General features: G+C 31.6%; 1 protein-coding gene across 3 annotated transcripts in view; it reads right to left on the reverse strand.

Moving 5' to 3' along the window:
- Positions 1-22,519, reverse strand: part of LOC107448201 (cell adhesion molecule Dscam1) — a 233,495-nt gene that overhangs the window by 172,624 nt on the left and 38,352 nt on the right. For all 3 annotated transcript variants that reach the window (XR_006225556.2, XM_071177674.1, XM_043045821.2), the window contains exon 2: positions 9,377-9,706. Coding sequence is in view for 2 of the 3 variants with exons in the window: in XM_071177674.1 (XP_071033775.1) it covers positions 9,377-9,706 (330 nt within the window). In the remaining variant the exon portion in view is untranslated. The remainder of the gene's footprint in view (positions 1-9,376; positions 9,707-22,519) is intronic.

Consider the following 22,519-nt stretch of genomic DNA (forward strand, 5'->3'; position numbering starts at 1 on the left):
TAATAATAATTAATATTAGATTACTAGTATCATCTCTATTCGAGAAAGAATGACAGGGCCTTCTTTTTCATTCCAATTAGAGTAACTACTCGAATGTCAAAGAAAATCATTGCTGAGGAATTCTGTTATGTTAATGTGTATAACGGAAGAAGGGCTAATGGCATTTATCTAATTTGCTTTTAGTATGATCATAAGTAACGTTTTAAGATAACAGGCTGTAAAACATAAATGACAATAATCGAAGGAAATAGAAAATAGTTTTTATTAAGAGATTTTCTCTGATGGAAATAAATTTTACGACATTTTATGACTGTAGTATTTTCGAATACTGTACCGTGACATTTAAAATCAATCCAATTCCATAATTTTAAAACGCGTATTAAATTTTAAATGTATCTAATGTATACACTCTAAATATTTCTCCAGTAGATTAAGATTAATGACCCCAAATATTTTGAGCCACTCATCGAAAAATAAGTTTATATTCGTAAATTTATTATAGCAACAAAAATACAGGCCTGCGCATAAATTTTCCTCGTAAAATAAAAGGCCACTGACCGTAAATTAACGTTATGCTTGCAATAGTTATCTCCAGTTTGGATGTCATGACGTTGTTTGAGGCTTAGTTGATTTATTTGTCGAATCAAGGTTAACCGTGAAACAAGACAGTGATAGTTTTAGCACTGCCGTTAGTCAAATAGTCAGAGAATTGCGCGTTGACTAATATAAAGAGAGTCCAAGAAAGATGTTTTTATGCGCTGTCTGGATTCAAACACGGGCCCTTTTTGTCAACAGCATGAGGCTGTAGCCACCATGTAAAAGAATTAACACCTCTGACTTGAGTTAGCTTTCGGTCAATTCATCTTATTTTGTTGAAGTTAGTCATAATTACGGGTACATGACTTGTTTTATTTTTGTTTTCAAAGGATGGGGCTGGAATGTTACAGAAATTTCTTAAAATATTATTTTAAAAATTGGAAACTTTCGATCTAATGATAGTGTTTTCGCGTATTAAGATGCTTCTAACAGTAGAGTTTAAATATATTAATAGAACATAAATATGTTAAATTAATTATCTATAATTTCGTCGAGATTTAATAACTGTGAAATTTGTTGGAAAAAGCATTATACGAGCCGCTCTACAGGCCTCAGAAATGCAACTGCAGAGTTGAAATTTATTTATAAACTTTACACATTTTTTTTTCCGAAATTCTACATAGTTCGAAAATTATTGTGATTTTAACAGATTGAGATCAATTTCTTGCGAATTTCCTTTTCTTTCCTTCTTTTCTTTTTCTACGTTACATTTTGCTTTGCGGCGAAAATTCTATAAAACTTGGAGACTAAGAAAATGGCTAGGTGCTTTCAAAATTACACCGGTGCTGAAAAACCTACCAACAATTCAATGGAATAAAATGCTTGTTCGAGAATTATTAACTGCTAAATTTGTAAGAAAAAAAAGGCATAATGGTCGATCTACTGTCCGCTGAAATGCAATTACAGAGTCGAAATTTGGTGTGCCAAGAAACTAATCTTTTATTATAATTTCAGCTGGTGCTTATTTGAAGTTCCCATTGGTTCAAAAGCCAGTGCACATTTAAGTACTTTTTCGTGATTACTGTAAGTATATAAGTATTGACTATTTATCCATGGTTGTAAATTTATTTTCCCTTCACGAGATCTTTATTTTCTTAACTTATAAGCTCGCAATCGTGTAGATGTCAATCGAAAGTAAGAAGAACGAGAGAGAAAGATATTCCATATTTCCAGATATGAATCTTAACATTCATAGTGAAGATTATGAAAATAAATTTAAACAGAAACTTAAATACCGACAAAAACCGTTCCCTATTTGAATTGTTATAAGTCTCTTTAACCAGTAAAATCACTGCTCATCTATTTCTTGTTACTGAATCTCACCATCTACATTCCTTAGGTTAGCTTTTTTTTATTCACAGATGATTATTTTTCATATCCAGGTAATCGTCTATTTCGCTACGATTAAGGAGAGTTCGTAGGGCAAGCATCAATATTGATAAAACTGACCTCTTTCGATATACCTTTTATAGGGAACTACTTATGATATCGCAATGAAATTGTTTGGGGGCTAATTGAGAGTATATCAGTTGAATGCTGTGGCAATGTTTTAGCGCTAATACTTTTTGAGTGATGAAAGATTTTTAATGAAACTTTTTGAAAAAATAAAGGTTCTCAGCTCATAATTTTTTAAAAGATTTCTGCCAAAAATATGTGTTAAAAGTTATCACAGTGTAAACATGTATATGAAAATATTCTGTGAAAAAAACTGAAGCAATACGAAGCTTTTTCGATGTACCATTTCTCAGCTTAGATGCTGAGAAATGGTACATCGAAAAAGGTCGGAATTAGCATTATTTTTATATGCCCTACTCCCCTTAATAAAAGCTAAACTCCCCTTAATAAACTAACTCCCCTTAATAAAAGCTAAAATAATTATACATTTTTAAACCGAAATGTTCCATGATTTTTTAAGAAGAAATAAACAATGATGAATGATTATCAATGACGTAAGTTGGTTGGACAGCAGAGCGGACAGTGACGGATCTTCATAATTGTTTAAAAAAAAGACACACCTATTTCCAATTTAAACGTATATTATTAACATTTTTATTTCACTGAATATTCAAGATCTAGATCGATTATCTTAAATCCGTAATGATCAAACACATTTTGTTTGAATAAGAGGTATCAGGTTAAGGGCTTATCAATGAATAGACTGAAATTAGAACTATGAATAACACGAAAACAACAAACACGGACATTTAGAAAATTTACAATATTTATAAAATTTATGACATTAAGCAGAATGAAACTTGCTGGATAATATTTGCAACTTTGTCACAACAAACCAAACGCATTATAAAATTCAAACCTAAAGCAATTGATGGCAGAGCTAGAGGATGCTCCAAACTTCCAGGAACTTCCAAAACTTCCATGGCCTCCATGAACAAGAACTTTAAAATAATCAGGGTGCTAAACTGGCAAGACCTGGTAACAAGGTGAACAAAATGGCGAAATGGTTGATAGGAGACCAAGGCTCACCTTTGGCTGTCGATTCAATGATGATAATCATGGTGATTGAGCCGTGACGACTCAGGGGTTAGAGCTTTTGTTTTGCAGTTTCTAAATGATGTGAACTGGTTTCGAATCTCAGCGATGCGTGGTCGATACGAATTCCTCATCCGGCTTACACCGACTGCAGTGCCGTAAAATATGGTAAACGGAGTAGCAGACGGATCTTGGATTACAGTCTCCTTGCCATCAGGTTAACCGTGGGAGGTTTTCGCGGTTTTCCTATTCATGTAACCCAAATGCTGATTAGTTCCATCAAAAATAGTCTTCCAAGGAGGCAAATGTCTTCTGAAAAAAGGAGTTCCCTTGTCTTCTGGATTGGGTTCAAAATTATAGGACTAAGGAGTAGAACATAAGTAGTCCTAAACCCAAAAAATTGGGTCGGCTGTTCAACGACGGTTAAAAATAGAATAAAATAAAATCACAATGATTATCTTTTTTGTCTAACAGTTTTAGATCCAATAATGATCAGATTTCTTCTTTATGGAAAATTTTACTAAGCTAAGCTTTTTTAAGCTATAATTTTGTTGGAATTTGCCTTTAATTCAATTTAAAATGCTTTCAGTTTAATACCTATTATACACATTTTGATCATCTATTTTGCAGTTTTTCATCATCGTGGGATACCCGTTCTGGTCTTTAATCACTTCGTGGGTTATCCGTTTTGCAGTGGTCATGCTATACAATTTCACTAAAAATCTGGACTAAACTGCAGAATTTCATTAAAAAAAATATTAATAAGTTGCATAAAAAAACTTGAATATGAAAAAGATAACTAAATTTATTTTTACCCTAAAAATTTAGGAAATTATTCTACCTTTTAGTTGAGAAAATAATTTCGTAATGTTTTTGCATAAGTAATATTTAACATAATGGTTAGGCCTAACTTTAACAATATTTTTTAACAAAATGGTTAGGCCTAACTTTAAAAATATTTTTTAACAAAATGGTCAGGCCTGACTTTATCTTAGTTAAAAATTTCTTCTCTTTTCCATTTGTGAATTTTGGAGCATGATTATTTTGCATTGTAAAATATTATTAATTATATTTTAATTTTATACTAAGCATATTAAAAATTTTATGTTGCAAACAGTTTAATAATTTTATATCCATACATTCACGTCAAAACAAAGCAATACGACTTAGGTATTTATAAATACTTTTTCTCCTTTCAACCTTAGCTGATAGAAAGAAAAAAAACAATTTTCCATGCCAAGAAAAAATTTGGATATTTATTATTCAATTTTTTTTCAGCGAACTATCGAAATTAAAACTCGAATAAAATATTTTTTTTTTAAAAAAGTTCGAAATTAGTTTGAAATGAGTATTTTTATTTATGATAGAAAAACATGAATCTTTTCTTCATACATAAAAAGATCCGATTTTCTTTTCAGCTTGTAACTTTAAAGTAATTTGAATCGAAAAATGATGTTCCCACTTCCCTTTTTTGCTTAAAAAAATGAAAGAAAAAAATTACAAAAGAATTCGAAACTCGTCGAGGGTTTTGAGCCTCGTGCGGGATATTATTTCCAGCTAAAGCCTTCTTTTCTAGGAGAGAGAGAAAAAAATCATTTCATATCGCTAAAGTGTAATGAAGCTAAAATTCGTTTTTCATTGGTGAAAACTCATTTTTGTTTGGTGGGTGAAGTTCAGTTCAGCGCAAAGATGAAAATCTCTTCGAAATTACATCATTGTGAGGGTTAGGTTTCAAAATTGAAAAGGATTTCGCTCTGAACAAGGATGCCTCAATTGAAAAATTTTCGCTTGGGTGCTATCATGCAAGTACAAATAGTTAACATTTCACGAAACAGACATTTTGGATTGGATACACTATAACTGTAATCTGAGGATATTAAATGAATGAAATTGTTATCTCAAATTGTTATTATTTGAAGAAAAATTATCGATGCAATGCACTGGTTGGACAGAAATTAAAGACGAGATAGTTTTTCTAATGTCCTATCTTTCAAAAGTATTTTAAATCATCCTATGATGCTGGAACATAAGAAAAATGAAGAATACTTACCAAAAAATAAATTCGTATAAAATAAAGGAACCTTATTTAAAACTTATCTATGAGAAAAATTTTGCAAAAGAACAAACCGTCCAAGTGATAAGCAAGGACTAATTCAGATTTTAAATGGTATTGTGATCAATCCTGGTTTTTATGCAGATCTGCCCATGCTGAGTATAGGGCTATTTGAGAGCTGTTAAGGCATGGCTACCCAATCCCGTTGCCGCGTTAAATTGCTACCAATGACTGTTGACATACTACCATGCGTCTGCTTAGAGTTCTCTACACGTGTCTGATTAGATCCGGAAACCTTGCCTGCTAATAGATGCATTGAATATCTTTACTTTCCACCAGCTTTGCGACAGCCACTTTAAGATAAAACGTAAGATGAGCTAAAATCAAAGCTAAAATGCAACTTTCTATTTGCGTTCTTAAGCAAATGTATGCTTTGAAAATAATTGCTTGTTAGACACAAATGTCTAAGAATACGCGCTAATGCAAGAATGCACATTGTGAGTTTGCCCTTTTTCGAGTCAATTCATATTTCGGAGTTTTTCTTCCCGATTCTGCCTCCCAACCTAAACCCTTAGAATTCGATGAAAATATTACAGGTATCACAAGAACTAATGGAAAATGCATACTACATAATTACAAGAGCTAATAGAAATAGCCTGAAAATTATCTCCTAAATCACGACGGTAAATCTATAAAATATTTATAAAAACTCACATTTTCTTAATGCCAGATGCAACTGTGCATGAAAATTGCCTATTTTCCAAAATCAAGTATTTCATTTTTTCAGTTTGTGATTTCAAATTCGTTCGAAAGTAATTTTGTATTCGAAACTGTTTGAATTTGGATTTAAATATACGTTTTACGCTTCATGGCGCATTTTCCATTATTTTTTTCAAGAAATTAACTGAATTAACTGGAAGTTATATTGTTTGCCTAATTTCATACTTTTTTTTTCTAATGAGCTGCACAATCGGTCTCGCCGATGAGCAGACCTAGTGCGTTCTCCAGAGGTGGTATCCACTCTTTCAGGACCACCACCATGGGTGAGATACCGTTGGTCATGTTAATTTGGACGTCTAGTTTCTGCCACACTAGATGGCAGCACCGAGACTCTATTTGGATGCTAAAGTGCACTAGGAATTTAATTTTGCCGGAAATGCCAAGAGCCAATAAGGCACTCCAGGGATCTTTTACATGCCGCATAATCATACGACATGGCCGCTGAGGATTTTCTGCATCCTGAAAATCCGGTGTCTGGGCCGGGGATCGAACCCGCAGACTTGGGCTCAGAAGGCCGACTTATTTCATACTAAAAAGTCATATTTACACATTCACATTAAAGAGATATTCCTGATTCTGCATCTGCGAATGTCTTGAAACTTGTTTCTGACCATCAATACCAACTACAGAAAGCATTCTAGATTTTGAAACCTTATCATTTCTGTTAAATTAAGAGCTATATAACTTAATATACATCAATCCAAACTTCGCTTGAAGAATATCCCAGATTAAGGATTAAGGAAGACGGTTTTGAAACTTTTTTTTCAGATCATTAATACCAGCTGCAGAAGACTGTCTAGATTTAGAAACCTTATCAACAAATGCTCCATCGCGTGAAAAAGACATGATTCCAAACTTCATTACAAAATATTCAAGATTTTTTTATTTCAAAGATAAAGATTTAAAACTCGTTTCATTCGGTCTGAGAACAAACTAATCCTGCATTTTTCTCTTTATTAATCTCGTCCACAGAACAAATACTCATAACAAGAAAAATCCAACTTTTCCGGTTTCTTTTAACAAATTTTTTTCACTTGGACTTTCTAACAAAATTAAATTTAAAGACGCTATAGCCTTCCAAAATTAATTTTCCACTTTAATATATGACAGAGACAAACTTCAATAAAGCTTGATGAAGAGTCACCTAACTAGAAACAAAAAATGTCAAAAACTGTAAAGTTAAACTAGTTTTTTTCGTCGAGCAAAAAATTACATGGAGACAAAACAATTTCCGACCCCCCGACAATACACAAAAAAGAACTTTTTGAAGGGGGGGGGGCTGGAATACATTTTTGAAGAAACTGTTCTCTTCCCATCTTAGTATGCAAACATTGCGAGACTGTTTCTAATAATCTTTTCGAAAATTGAAAGGATGGAACGACGAACGAGGAAGAACTGCATGAAAAAAAAGAATAAAGCAATCGATAAAAATTTAATTAGTTGGGGTGCGCCGGATTTCCTCTGAATTCTCTCTACCCTGTAATGTGTTCTTTTAGAATTACTAAGGAATTATATTCAAAGATATGCGAACATTTTCTCTAGATTTTTTTAAAGAAAAAAAATACTAATTGAAAAATGAGAAATTAAAACAGTAAGAATATATAATAAGGAAAAAAATACGCTTAACTTAAATGTACCATGAAATAATCGTTTTTAATACTAAACACGCATTCATCTGCAACCCGTTAATTAAAATTTTAATGTAATTGTTGCGAGAAAAATGTCTTAAGCAAAAATCAGTAAAAAAATAAGTAGCTTCATGCCAATTCAAATGTAAGACTTTAAAAAATTGACAAGTAAGGAACCGTAAATTAATCTCATGAATTTTCTAAGTATCTATACGTTTTAAATTATTCTGAATGCATAAAAATCTCATAATTAATCTGAATGAATAATCGAAATAAGGTCTTTTTAGGAAGAAAAAAAAATTGTTTTTTAAATCTAACAAAGCTGAATAATTTATTTAGGATTTTTGTTCCAGTTTGACTGAATTGTAAAAATATTTTTCTAGCCTCAACTAGTAAAATAAATAACACAAATTCAATTTAATAAACCTAATATGTGTAACATATTATTAAATTAATCTCATGAATTTTCTAAGTATCTATACGTTTTAAATTATTCTGAATGCATAAGAATCTCATAATTAATGTTAATGAATAATCGAAATAAGGTCTTTTTAGGAAGAAAAAAAATTTTTTTTTAATCTAACAAAGCTGAATAATTTATTTAGGATTTTTGTTCCAGTTTGACCGAATTGTAAAAATATTTTTCTAGCCTCAACTAGTAAAATAAATAACACAAATTCAATTTAATAAACCTAATATGTGTAACATATTATTTTACAGGTATGCAATTTTAATTCCTCCAGGTATGCAATTTTAATTTCAGAAGTGGTATCTTATGGTTTTAAAACAACCAGGTTAAATTATGAATTTTTCATGGTCGTAAGCAATCCTCAAACCCGTAATTTTAGTCAATTAGTAATAGCAACAAGAGTACTTTTTTATAACGTCAAGCTAAATAGAAATAAACAATTATTTCAAATTCATATAACCGATTGTGAATTTAATTGTAAATATCATTTGTTAATAAGAACTTTGAAACAGTTGTCATAAGGAGTTTTCTGGTATTTGGTTAACAGGTCAATTTTAAAAAGACGCCATTCAGATAATCTGAGCTCACTCAACCATAGTATTTTTAAAATTACAACTTGGAACTTAATGCTCTCATGCATAAGGGCCTCATATTAAGACTCAAGTGTTTTTGCTTCATAATGCTATTCAGATTCACATTTGTGCTGTAATTTGCTAGTAGTTCTCATTTGAAGACTCCAGACAGTTTTTGGAAGCCTCACTGGTTGACAGGAAATTTAGGATAGTTAAAAGTACATGATCTCGTAAAGAAGTAGATGGAGGACATGAGAAAGAAGTGAAAAACTGCGTTAAAGTGCAGAATGATGTTTGGCAGTTTGATATTTGGCGATTTGAAAACATGCCTATGAAAATAAACCAAGAGTCAATCACATAACGGAAAATAGAAATAGTGATAATCAAATGCTGACGTCATTAAAAGCAGAGACAGCAAGAAATGAATATTATGGTAACCAGAAACTGAGTTTCAGCAAAATTTTACAATTAAATTTCTTGCCAAATCAAGGGGCCCCTGTTCAACACTTTAACCAAAATCTGATATTTTATTTATTTATTTTTGAGAGTATATCACATTACTATAAATTTTTGTATCATTGCACATCCTTCTATGCTTAAAATGAAGTTTTAATATTCAGTTTTTCCATGATTAAAATTATATTGATAAAATGTACCAAAAACCATATGTCCTCAGTTGCACAAGAGAAAACCAATTTTTGATAATACAAGAACAACAAAAATTTTCAAAAATAAATTATAGCACAAATAAAAAATTCATGCAAATGAAAGTATAATGTAAACTGACCTCCTCTGACGTGCGTTTCTCGGCTGATGATAGCCCCAGCACTATTTGAAGCTAAGCACTGATAAAGAGTGTCATGGACATCTTGCCTATAATCACTGCGCGAGAAAGGAGGGAACACCAGTGTTCCATCTGATCTTGTATATCTAATACCCGATAAGTCCCTTGCGTTGGCTCCTTCTCTGTTTTGCCAACTGATTCTAGGAGATGGGATGCCTTCTGCGGAGCACCTAATTTCTGTACCACTGCTGTTCGAAAATTCTATCCGAAAAGGCGGCTCAGTTCTGAATCTAGGACCCACTTCTTCATCGCTGTTGGCATTCGAAGATATGGCTGGAAAAAAAAAATCAATTATTTACCTCATGATTTTAGTATTAGATATAAATTTATTTAGTTTCATAAAAATAATTAGGCTAAAATTGTTGCATGAATTTACATGAATAATAGTGTACAGTACGCAAAATAAAAACCGGAATACCCTGAATGACTTTTGATTGGATTTTCACGTATTATGACTTTATCTTAATGGTTCGTGGGCAATATCTTAAATATTTTGATTATTTATAGCTAACGATATTTCAAGTTACAAAATCAAACACAAAAAAAAACTACCTTCTTTTCGACGAATTTGGGAATCTAAATCTAAAAATATAGGATGTAGTCGTGCACAAAACGGTTTCAACAAATACCGACACAAATAATAAAACTAAAATAATTCCAATGTTTTTTAATTTATTGCTTTTCCCGGTGGATCTTCGTTATTAGATTAAGCATCCTTGGTGCCAATGCGACTACTTTTTACTGTTCTCCATAAAGAATAAAACTTTTTATTCGTTATGGAGAACTCCATTAATTTGGTTTTTAGTTCACACTGCACGTTTTTTTTAAATTTCAATAAGTAGATATTACTAACTTTGACGTCGATAACAGTTTGCAGATTTTTATGCTGTCTTAAAGTAATTAGTAACATTTCTCCATTAATTTTGGCTTTTAGTCCATAGCTTATTATTTTGCTTCGATTAATAGTTGCTACCAAAAGAAATTATTATTGGAGTAAATAATATTATTGGAGTTTTTTACTTTTATCCTCAACGATCTAATACCATATTTCCATTAATTTTGAGTTTTATCACGGAAGTTTTTTTTTTAATTCTATTCTACGGTGAAAAAAGTCATGGGTTATCAATATGCAAATATACAGATGGCAGTAGTATCACGCGCAAAATGTGTATATGGTTAAAGCAGGACTTTTATTTGTGCAGAAGTTATTCATCTGAGAATGTTCCTGATGTAATTATGACCGAAAGATGAGAATTAATAGACTTTGAACGTGGAATAGGAGTCGCATCGCATGGGATATTTCATTTTGGAAATTGTGACAGAAATCAACATTCCTAGATCTACAATGTCAAGAGTGTGCATAGAATACTTAATTTCAGGTGCAACCTCCAATTATGGACAACGTAGTGGCCGACCGCCTGCACTTACTGTTCAAGACTGCCGATGTGTACATAGAATTGTCAGTCTTAACAGATACTTAACATTGAGGGAAATAACCGCAAACATCAATGCGGTAAATGAAATGGACTTGTTCGTTAGAATAGTGAGGCGAAATTTAACTGTAATGGAATATGGCAGCAGAGCACATACTCGAGTGCCTTCTTTAGTGACATGACGTCACGTCACATCCAACGCCTCTTTCGAGCTACTAACTATTTTCGTTGGATCCTAGACAACTAGAAAATTGTAGCTTAGTCAGATGAGTCACTATTTAAGCTGACCGGAATTGATGGGGGAGCTCAAGTGAAGCTCAGGCCTTACGAAACCCTGAACACAGTTGTCTACAAGACACTGCACTGCGCAAACTAGTGGGGTAATGTCACCTACTTGGAGACCACTTACAGCTATTCATGGACATGCACCCAAATTACGACGGAATTTCTTATGGATGGCAATGTGCCATGTTATCAGATCTTTATTCTTCTCAACTTGTTTGAAGAACATTCTGGACAATTCCACCGAATGGTTTGGCCACCTAGATCACCGGACATGCATCTCATTGGATATTTATGTCGTATAATCGAGAGACTTTTTCTATTATGGACATATTTTTATACTGCATATGGCTAAATATTCCTGAAAGAGAGTACCGACTAATTGTTGAGTTGCTGCATTTCGTAATGTTTGGGCATGTCCGACATGATATTAAGAGGTATCCCGCGATTTATGTCACCTCAGTACATGACGGATCATCAGGCTGAGTTATTAAGGGATCTTGTCTCCCGACATGGCTGAAAAACATTATAATACTTCTTCTGCCTTCTACGCTGAAATGCCCTTAAACTCTTACTTACGGTGATTTGTTATTAATAAAATTTAATACGTAAAGAACTTCGACAATATCTCAGAAATCTCTTGAAAATAAATAAAATTGAAATTAAACTTTATAGAAACTTTATAAATTTTCAAAATATTCAAATCGGATTTTGCCACATCTCAAGAACTTTTTAAGCAAAATGAAAAAAAATTTACGTAATTATAAAAATCGTTTATCCAAACATAATTTCATGCAAAAGTAAAATTATGAAAAAATAATAAATATTAATAATTTTTACTATTTTATTTTATGATAGTCGAAAACAAATTGAATTGTAAAGTGTGAAATCTTTTACATCATTTTAAAGAATGTAAATCTTTATGACAAAATACAAAATTTGAGCGAAATCGAGTGAATAGTTTTTGAGAAATCAAATTTTTAAAATGCTGATTTTGCACGAATTTTTTATTTCACCAAGCAAAATTACATTTTCTAAAGTGATATAAGAAATTTTTTACCTTAAAATTCAAAATTAATTAAAATATTATTAAATTGAATAATAAAAATTATAAATATTTGCTATTTTTGTGGAATTATCCTTGGCTTATTTTATTATGGAAGTTATTTTTCATGAAATTATCTTTGGATAAGTAAATGTTATAATTGTGTACAAAAAGAAAGTTCTAATTTGTTAAAAAGCTCTTAAGGCATAGCTAAATATGCAAAAAGTCAAATTAACATCAAGGGATTCAAACTTTGGACCGCTTTCTTGACCACACTATTGGGGCCATACCTCCCTAATTACGACTACCCCCTATATTTCAAGGGTCAGGAATCTAAATCCATCAAACAAAGGTATATCTATTCAGAGGTATGTCCATTTTTAGCCTGATTTTGTTGCCTAAAATATTGCCTGCATTAACCAACAAGCATGTTTGAAGTCACCCCCTTGCACCATTAAGATCGAGTCCTAGAACCTGAAGATCCGATAATTAGATCAAAAGTTATTCAAGATAATACGGGTTTTTTTTTAATATGCTCTTATGAAAATAATTTCAAACATTTTTGTAATAGTTGCCAGATTACCAAGCACGAAGTTAAAGCACAAATCGAGGATAATGCCATATATTCTTAAGGCGCATTCATACTGACGTTAAGAACTTCATTTGATTGGTCTGTTACACTGGATTGGTCCGAAAAAATATATTTACGAAGGGTAATAATTTATTGTACTGGATAATTCAGAGTTGCTCATTTAAAAAGATCGAATTTTGAATACAACATTTAATTCGATAGCGTTTGTAAAAATTATTATCATTTACTGCTTTCCTTACAATAAAACTTTTAGTTGAAAAGTGGGATTCATTAATAACAAAGCTTGATAATTGTTTTATCACAAAATGTTCTTTCACCCCTCAAATCCATTATCATTAAACGTCTCAGACGGATATATCAAATGTCATCAACTATCGACGCCAATCCCAGGGACAATTAATAGAAATTCTGCTGCTCCTGTCACCCTTGGATGTCAAATTCTATATCTAAACATCTTATCTTTATTCTAGAACATTGTAGAACTTTCTTCGTTATTAGAATGTTGGAATCTTGTCTCTATCCAGAAGAACGCTTAGCTCAGAAACCCTCTACTTCCATTCGCGCATACTTTAATAATCTTCTTTTCTGGAAGATAACGATGCATAGAATCCCCCTTTCAGTACTAATTCTTAATTGCAGACGACACTAACGAGAAAATTATTTACAGACGCCGGAATAAGGGGTGGTCTTGGAAAGCTTTTATCGTTTTAGAGGAGGCGGAGGATAAAGGGAAGAGGTTGTGCGTTAAAGCGATGGTAATGAATGTATATTTTCGAAAAATTAAACCAGCAATCTCCTGCCAACGCTGCATTGTTAAGAAAAAAAAAAGAATTTTCGTTGAAAGAACGGGAATTATTAAGAAAGCTATATAATGTGAGTGACGTTATTCTAAAATAGTCATTAAGAGAAGCTTATTAATTGGTGCGCGCTCACAATGTAAGGTGACTAAGAAAAAAAACTAATCATGTCTAAGTTTTTTTAGCACCACGTGATCACGCGAATGTGATTTAATTTCTTAGAAAAAAGTTTTCTCGAAGACAAATTTTTTTTGGTACTTAAACTTTTCATATTTTTTGGATTGATTTCAGAGTTTCAAAGCACAAAATTGAATTCTAAAAAGTCACACATCCTCTATGTGAATCAGAAGTTCAATGCCAGATGTTAAAATCAATCAGTCTATTTATTATTTTTTAATTTTGATTTTTTTACAGAATTACACAATCAATCATTAATTTATTCCACAATTTTTTGGACAATCTGACTTTAAAGCGGACAACTAAAAAGCCAAAGTTAAACAATGATTTTGGGATATACCATTAAAAAAATTTTTACCAAAAAACCTTGGATTACAGACAAAATACAAATAAAACATTTATTACATTTACTGTTAATTAAAAAAAGTCTGCTTTCACCCGCGAATTTAAAATTTACAGAATTTTAAAATGAATAGTTTTTCTAGTCTAAATTAAAATTCCCTGTTTCAAAATTGAGCTACAAATAAGGTAACAGACATTTTATCTTATGTTCACAATACATTATATATACAGTTTACTTGGTCTGATACCAATTGAAGTGATTTTAAAACCTCAGATTTTAAACCTCTATTGCATTGCGCTCAAATAAACTGTCCAACAGCAAGTGTTTTAGATTAATCTGATTAAAGGGGCAATATGAATCAAGTAAATCTGAAAATACCCTGTTGAAAAACGTAAGCATGGAGTTTTTAGAAAAAAATATGAATACGATCTATGAAGGGAGAAATAAAATTACTCTAAAAAAAGTATGATACGAAGCAGCCAGTGTGAGCTTTGCCATTGCATACGTTACTATGATAAAAATCATCTGTGTTCGATCATTTTTATATTCATTATTACTCTCTAATTATCTGAAAAAATGTGAAAATAACTATGAAAATACCACTATCGAGATGTTTAAAAAAATCTCGATACGTAGATAAATTTTGCCAATAATCTCTCATACTTCTGGTGTTTATTCATTTCAAAGTATAATATCACCCTACTTGCTGTAGTATAATTCTGAAAAATCCAAATAAATTTTTAATTTGATGTCGTCCATTTGTCTAAATATCATGGTACAATTATTTTAATTAGTCTTTTTCGGCAATGTTATCAATTGTTTTTGCAAGATTGTCACTGGCTGTATAAGTAATAATAGTGGTATTTGTTTCACACGAATTTACATATTAAAAACCTCTTTATCGTTTAGTGTACTGAATGCACGATATCTTCCAAAATGACACGTCTCTAACATACCGAGCAAACTCCTAAATCCGAAGTCCGGGACTTTGCCTTGCTATTTTGCTTAGTATATAAAAAAGTGAGGAAAAGTAAGTACGAAATGACTTGTTCAGTTGCTAAGTTTGGGTTAGACATTAAAAAGACAAATTTTGTATTGTGTATAATTTTATTAAACAAGCCTTTCAAGCTGTGTCCATATTATTAAGTAAGCATTTCGAGTTGTGTCAGTTTTCTTAAGTACACAATTTAAGTTGCATCCATTTTCTTACACACGCATTTCGAACTGTGTTCATTTTCTCAGACACGCATTTCGAGTCATTTCAATTCTCTTAAAGGCGCGTTTCTAGCTGTGTGATTTTGTGAAACGCGCGTTTAGAGCTGTGTCCGTTTTTTTAAAGACACATTTTGAGCTGTGTCCATTGTTTAGCACGCTTTTTGAGAAATATCCATTCTTTTAAACACCCTCTTTGTGCCTTGTCCATTTTCTGGAACACGAATTTCGAGCGGTGTGTCTAGAATAAAAAGCTCCCTGATGATTACATTCTCTCTCTGATAGAAAGCTCAACAAAAACATGCAAAGCTTTACTATTTTTTGCTCCTTTAGTTTAATTAGTTAATTTTAGTTTAAGTGAAAATATTGTCTAAAGTTGAGAAAAAACGTTTATTTAAATGACTAATTCAAAGTTCCTCAATTGAAGTTAAAAAAGAAATATATAAATAAGTTACTAAATAAATATGGAAACCACATTCAAATATATATCCGTAAATTAACATGGAGAAAATTTTCTTTATTTTCTATCTGATCAAAACCGTCAAGTCACTTAACATATTATTTACTAGCTGAATACCCGTTCTTCGTACAGGGTGAAAAAAATGCATCAATTAATCAGTACTAAACAACACTACAAAATCATACACCACATTTTCAGACAAATACCGACACAAATAATAAAGTTAAAATGCTTCCAATGTTTTTTTATTTATTATTATTTGTTGACTTTCTCGGTTGCTTTACATCACTAGATTAAACTAAGCAAATGTTTAGTAATTTATCCCATGAAAATAAAGGCTAACTGTATTCAGCATCATCTGGCATAATAATATTGCTCAGGGCGACTCGTGATATTTAAAATGTGCCACAGTCAAGCTACTCTCCAGTACATATCTATCTATATAATAAATGCATCATGAAAATGTAAAGTTTTGCTGCTGTTTTAATCGGTACCAAATTTACTCTAAAATACGTTGGACCTATATAAGAGTATAGTTGGTATGTATTAAAACATAAATAACTGTAAACAAAATAAGCACGTAGCTTCAGATAAATTTAGAAATAATAATTTTGTGTCGTAGTTTGCTTATGCTACCACAAACACGTTGATCATTCAGATAACTTGTCATATTAAATAAAATGTAATTTAGTATAACATGAAGCACTATAAACAGCTTTTTTGATTTTTGAGATATAATCTATAAGTTTATTTTTAAAATATTTGAAAAAACTGAATCGTACTTAGCTTATTTTAAAACACTGGCTTCCCCTAATTCAATAATAAGATTTCAGTTTTTAAATGTATCTGAATTTAAAATATAATTTAAAAAAATTAAAAACCAGGCTTCGTAATTTGTATTTTCGTGAAAATAATTCCTTTTATATAATTTTTGAAACGTATTCTTAGAGTCTACCATTTACCCGCAATTCTATATACAAACACACATGCACACACATTCTTTATTTTATTATACTAGGAGACTCCGCCCCCTGCTCGCTAACGCTCGCCAACCCCCGAGAATTGCTACGCAATCCTATGTGGTTCACGCCGTGAACCATGGCTCGCTGCTCTCGCTCGCCAATGAACACAATGTTCTAGCACAAAGACATAGATAATATGTTATCATCAAAGACATAGTATTTTATCATCAAAGACATAGTATTGTACTTATGTAGAAGAATTCTACCAATGTTCTTATGGGCTTTTAAAAAAGTAAATTAGCTATTTAGATTGTACATCGTGAAAAAATCAAAACATTAGCTAAATAAGAAACATATTAGCAAAATAAATTATCAAATATTGCTTCACTAATATTCTGCATTTTAAAGCGTGAAAATTCAATGCATAAATAAACGCGAAATATAAAAAAATTCAATGCATTCAATACAAACACTTAAACGTTTTTTAGACGTTTAGGTAGCTCCCAGTAGAAAAATATCAATTCAACAGCGGCCTTTTAAAGCATTCTCACTTCAATTAATTAATTAATTCCTAATTGAGTTTAAATTAAATATTGTCATGTTTTTAGTGCATGAATCTGAATTGAACAACCTGATAATGCTCACTCTGGTTATTGTTATCTGGTTGCTCACTACGTGCTCTTGCGCGCCGAATCCAATCAATTAAAAATGAAAACTGTTGCCAGCGCGAGAAAAGAAATATCATCGGTTTTATTGATACATACATACATACATACGTACGTATTAGCGTTTTATATAATATAGATATATGTATAGATTTAAGAGCTTTTATTTGCACTTTCCAAAATTTATGCTATTAGCATAAATACTTCCTGACAAATATCACTTTTTTTTAAAATTGATTATAAGGGGATCAAAACCTTTTTTACACATTTCATTACTCATACTAGAGATCACAATTTTAATCCATCTTTTTCAAATAATGTTTTTTATTAAAGAAAATAGTAGAAGCATCTAAAGTAATCATTAGCTAAGTTACATTTTCTTAACAATAATAATAACAAAGTATGGAAGGAAGTACTTACTAAAAGCACTTAAAAAGGAAACGCAGAATGCTGTGATTCTCTAATTGACTCAAATTATATTAATGCACATGCTTAGTTAAATGTTGAAAATGTAAAGAACTTTGCGAGATAAACGTATTATCTAGCATTCAAAAGAAAATGAAAAATGGTTTGTGAGTAATAAAAAAAAAATAATCCTCAAAAAAAGGGGAGGAAATGAAAATGTAGCAAATAATTTCTGCGATGTACTAGAAAAGTACTTTTTTTTCCTCCTTTTTCTGGATTTAACTTGGTAATTATTCTTCCTTTATGTTTATTTTTAAGTAAAAGAAAAAGTTCGGGAGAGAAAGTAAAGACTTGACAGTGATTGCCAGTGTTTTTTCTTCTTCTGTTAATTTAGTAACTAGTTTTATCGGCATTATTAAGGACTTTAAAGAAAATAAAAACAGAATGCAAATTAAGTAAAATAAAAACTGTCCTTTTTTAAAAGAATTCAGAAAAAGAAAAAATAATCTTTATTGACGTAGAAACATTTTTTTTCTTCTGCGTCAATAATAGCTTTTTTTCTGAATAATGTTTTTACCTGCTATTTTAGAAATGAAAATAAGGAATATTAGAAAGAAGCCAAAATGTACAGCATTATTTAAAAATGCATTTAATTTTTAAAAAGTACGCGAATATTAATGCACACAAAGCAATAAGAAGAGTTACTTATAAAAATTTCAGTAAGCAATATGAAAATTAGGAATAATTATACTATTCCTAAAGAAGTTCATCATTTATCCTTCTTTTTTTTTCAGTTATCATGCTGTTTTGTTAAATGTCTATTTTTGTGGTTTAAAAAAATAACTAATGTTTATTAACTCATTGATTGTGGATGACGAAAAATTTATAAGTAGTCATGAGCAACCAGTTGTACAGTTTTAAAATATAATTTACACTACTCTTCAAATATAATTAAACTGTTATGCGTCATATTATTCCCAGCAAGAAAAAGATTAGCAAAAGCTCCGCTTTGTTAAAGAAGCTCATTATTAAATGGGTTAGTTTTATGGTAAAAAGGTGAATTTCTCAAATATGTCAGAAATACGAGAACCGGTTTAGAAATGAAATGCTTATTTTGATATTAATTTATTACTGAATTTGTTGCAAACTGAAATGCATTAAAGTTGAGCTTGCAAGAGACCAGAAAACTTGTTATGAATTTAGCCGGCAAGATATAATAAAATAAAATTTTTTATCTAATATATTTGTGCCAGGAAATAAAAAATTCGCCTTCAGTTCCCAAAAAAAAATCGATTCAACATTGTACTACCGAATCAGCCATTTGAACCATAATACGGGTCAATTTTGCTGCAACCTGAATAAGGTGCCAAATTGGACCCTATTTCGGTTCAAGTTAGTGTAGTGCAGAGATGGGCAAACTACTGCCCGCGGGCCAACTTTGGCCCGCCGGAAGGATTTATCCGGCCCGCGGATGGAATTTTACCTTTCCGAGACAATGCAAGGAACTTTTGAAAACGAAATCACAATTCCATTCATCTTATTAAATACTTAAATTAAAACTTGTAAATGCTTTTTTTTTTAGAAGTGTTTACTTTGCCCACCAAACTTCTTTTTTTCTCGATTTTTTTGCCCTCGTCCAAAAAAGCAAGTGTGCAAAAGTTTAAAATTGGGAAACAGATCCATTCCAAACAATATTAAGAATGCAGAACATTTTAATATTATGGCACAACCCAAGACTAATAATATAAATAGGCTGCTCTTGCAATGGTATGAAATCACATTCACTTTAAAACCAAAACTAGTCTTATTTAGCCTCTCAGCACGTTAGGAAAAATGGGGAATGGTAAGTAATGTTGGCTACTTATTCCTATATTTGGCAATAATAGTAGGCAGAAAAATAAATTCTCTAAGAAATGCTTTTTGAGGAGACGCCTGGAATTTCACATTTTCCTCATGGAGGCGAAACTTAAGAGGAACGTTGACGACCGTTAAGGACAAAATTACTGTGTTTTTTTAATTAAAAATCGAATAAATATTTACATTATGGGTTAAAGCTAATTTCATGCAAAGACTAATTTTCAATATTATTTTTTCTTATTCAGTATTGTCCAAGTGTAAACTGATTTCAATACATGGTTCGAAAAAGATCATCAAAATCAAGTATCTCTGGATTCAATCAATGAGCACACTTTAGAGGACTGCTAAGGGAACAAAGGGTAACAATTGTGGTTCTCATTACAGTGATCTACCATAAAGTACCGGACTTCGCAAGCAGGACGTTGGGGTACCACTCTGCAGAGGATCAAAACTGTTATGGCATACCTTAGGATCATCTTTAGAGATGTTTTCCAGACCAACTCCAATAGCCCATTGTNAATTTTTTCAAGATATTGTAAGCATTTTGAAGAATACATATTTTTTCTAAAATAGAAATAATTGAAAAAACCTGGTAAAAATGAAGGAAATGAAAAGAATTATTTTTCAAACTGCGTTAAAAAATTTTGATACTTTTTTCTTTAAAAATATGAACACTTAATAATGTGATGATTTATATAGGGGATTATTTTTTTAAACTTAGCTTATTATTTAAGGTATTCAAAAGAAATTGATTATTCTGAAGATCCAAATATTTTATTACTCCAAATTGTTATTTAATTTACAGGAATAATTTCTATTTGAAAATTAGTTTTAACCGAAATATTTATGTAATTAACTGAAATAATTGTGCGTATGTAAATTTTTCTTCCTCTTTCTATATAGAAGGACGAAGTATTTTTTCTCCTTATTTGAATTTTTCTAGTCTTAAACGAGGATAAAATCTTCACTTAATTCAACAAGCAACTTTTAAAAATATCCATGAGCGCGAAGATTCGTTTACGAATTTTGCGAGTGCTGTATTGAGGCGAGCATAGGGTTGCCTCTCAGTGAGGGTTACTAGATAAGGCGATGAAACATTTGTCAAATAAAACCGCGGCGAGTGGAGGTGCCCGGGAGTCGACATTAGGGAAAATCGCGTACCGGACTTCGCAAGCAGGACGTTCGGGTACCACTCCGCAGAGGATCAAAACTGTTATGGCATACCTTAGGATCATCTTTAGAGATGTTTTCCAGACCAACTCCAATAGCCCATTGAGTGATGTAAATATTTTGAATTTCAAGGTACAAACTTAACGATAAGCTAATATTTTTTTAAACAATACAAAATTCTATCTTCAAGAGAAAGTAGCACGATTAACCAGAAATTCGTATTGAATTAAAAATATTTCTTTAAATTCTTTATAGGCATCCATCTTTTAATGATTTTTATTAGTTTAGTGAATTATAACGGTTGTTGAACAAATGACCTAATTTTGGGCTTACGACTACCAATATTCAACTCCGTAGCCTAGTGGTTTTGAACCCAATCCAGAAGACAAGTATTGGGAGAAAGTTGCCTTCGTGGAGGACTTTTTGATGGAACTAACCCGAATTTGCGTTACATGGAGAGGAAAATCACGAAAGCCTCCCATGGTTAGGCTGGAGGCAAGAGGACTCTAACCCATGATCCAACTATCACTGAGGGTATTTTACGTAAGCACTAAGATTGTTGCGAGCCGGATGAGAGATTTGTATCGGCCATCCATAGCTGGGATTCGAACCTGGTTTACCTCATTGGAAAGCGAACTTTCTATCCCCTGAGCCACCACGGCTCAATTTAAGGAATTGTAATTTTTGTTCTTGTGGTCAGGATGTTGAAACTGTAGAACACATTATATTTTATTATAATTTATATTTAATTCAAGGAATAAACTTAAAAAAGGAACTTAGACACTCAGGTATTTCTTGGCCACCTGTTTTGTTCTTGTTTTTTAAATGCACTGAAAACCTGAATTAAATACACTGAATATTTTACGCAATTTTGTATGCAACTTGAACTTTTGTATACAATTTGTTCTGTTTCTTTTCAATTTACAATTGAATTTTGCCTACTTACATCTGTAAGCCTCTGTTGTACTTTGTGGAGTATAAGGAGATGTTTAGCAATTCAAATTTTAAAAAAAATCCATCCTTAAAAATTTCAGATTTTGTCTTACAAATTACTCAACTTATTGTTCGCCAAATGATTGACTACTTTTTTTACAACAAATGCGCATATTGCCATTGAGTCCCTTTCGAACAGAAGCAACTCGTTAATTGTGCAACAAAAGCAGATTTTTCTTCCAATATTGTTTCACCACAATTCCAATACAGATTTATTTACAGCGACATCGATACCTCATTTGGATCCGAAGTGCTGCTTTACAGAACGTAAGAAAATCCATAGCAAAAGGAAGTGCTACTTGAGACATTTCAAAAGAGTTTCCCCTCCAAGATGGCCTGTTACGACACTCCTGTCTGACAAAAGGAGTAATAAAATAAAACGCAGAAACTTCTACAAAAAGAAGAAAAAAAAACACTCCAACTTCTCTCGAATAGAAAACTCGGTTCTAATGGTATTACCAACAGGCTATTGAATTTCAACTTGCAGTAATTATGTAGATCACGAAGGAACCCGCATCAAGTAAATTGAATTTTTACCCCACCAAGTTCAAATCTCCTTTTTTTTTCTCTTACTTTTGCAACAACAATGATTTCAAGATGCGTGGGAAGGGGTGGTCTACAGGGGATTGCAAGGATCGATAATTTATCTGATTTTTTTCTTTTATTACTTTTTTTTTCCATCTTGCATTTTAG

The sequence above is a fragment of the Parasteatoda tepidariorum genome, chromosome 1 (genome assembly GCF_043381705.1).
Source record: "Parasteatoda tepidariorum isolate YZ-2023 chromosome 1, CAS_Ptep_4.0, whole genome shotgun sequence".
NCBI lineage: Eukaryota > Metazoa > Arthropoda > Arachnida > Araneae > Theridiidae > Parasteatoda > Parasteatoda tepidariorum.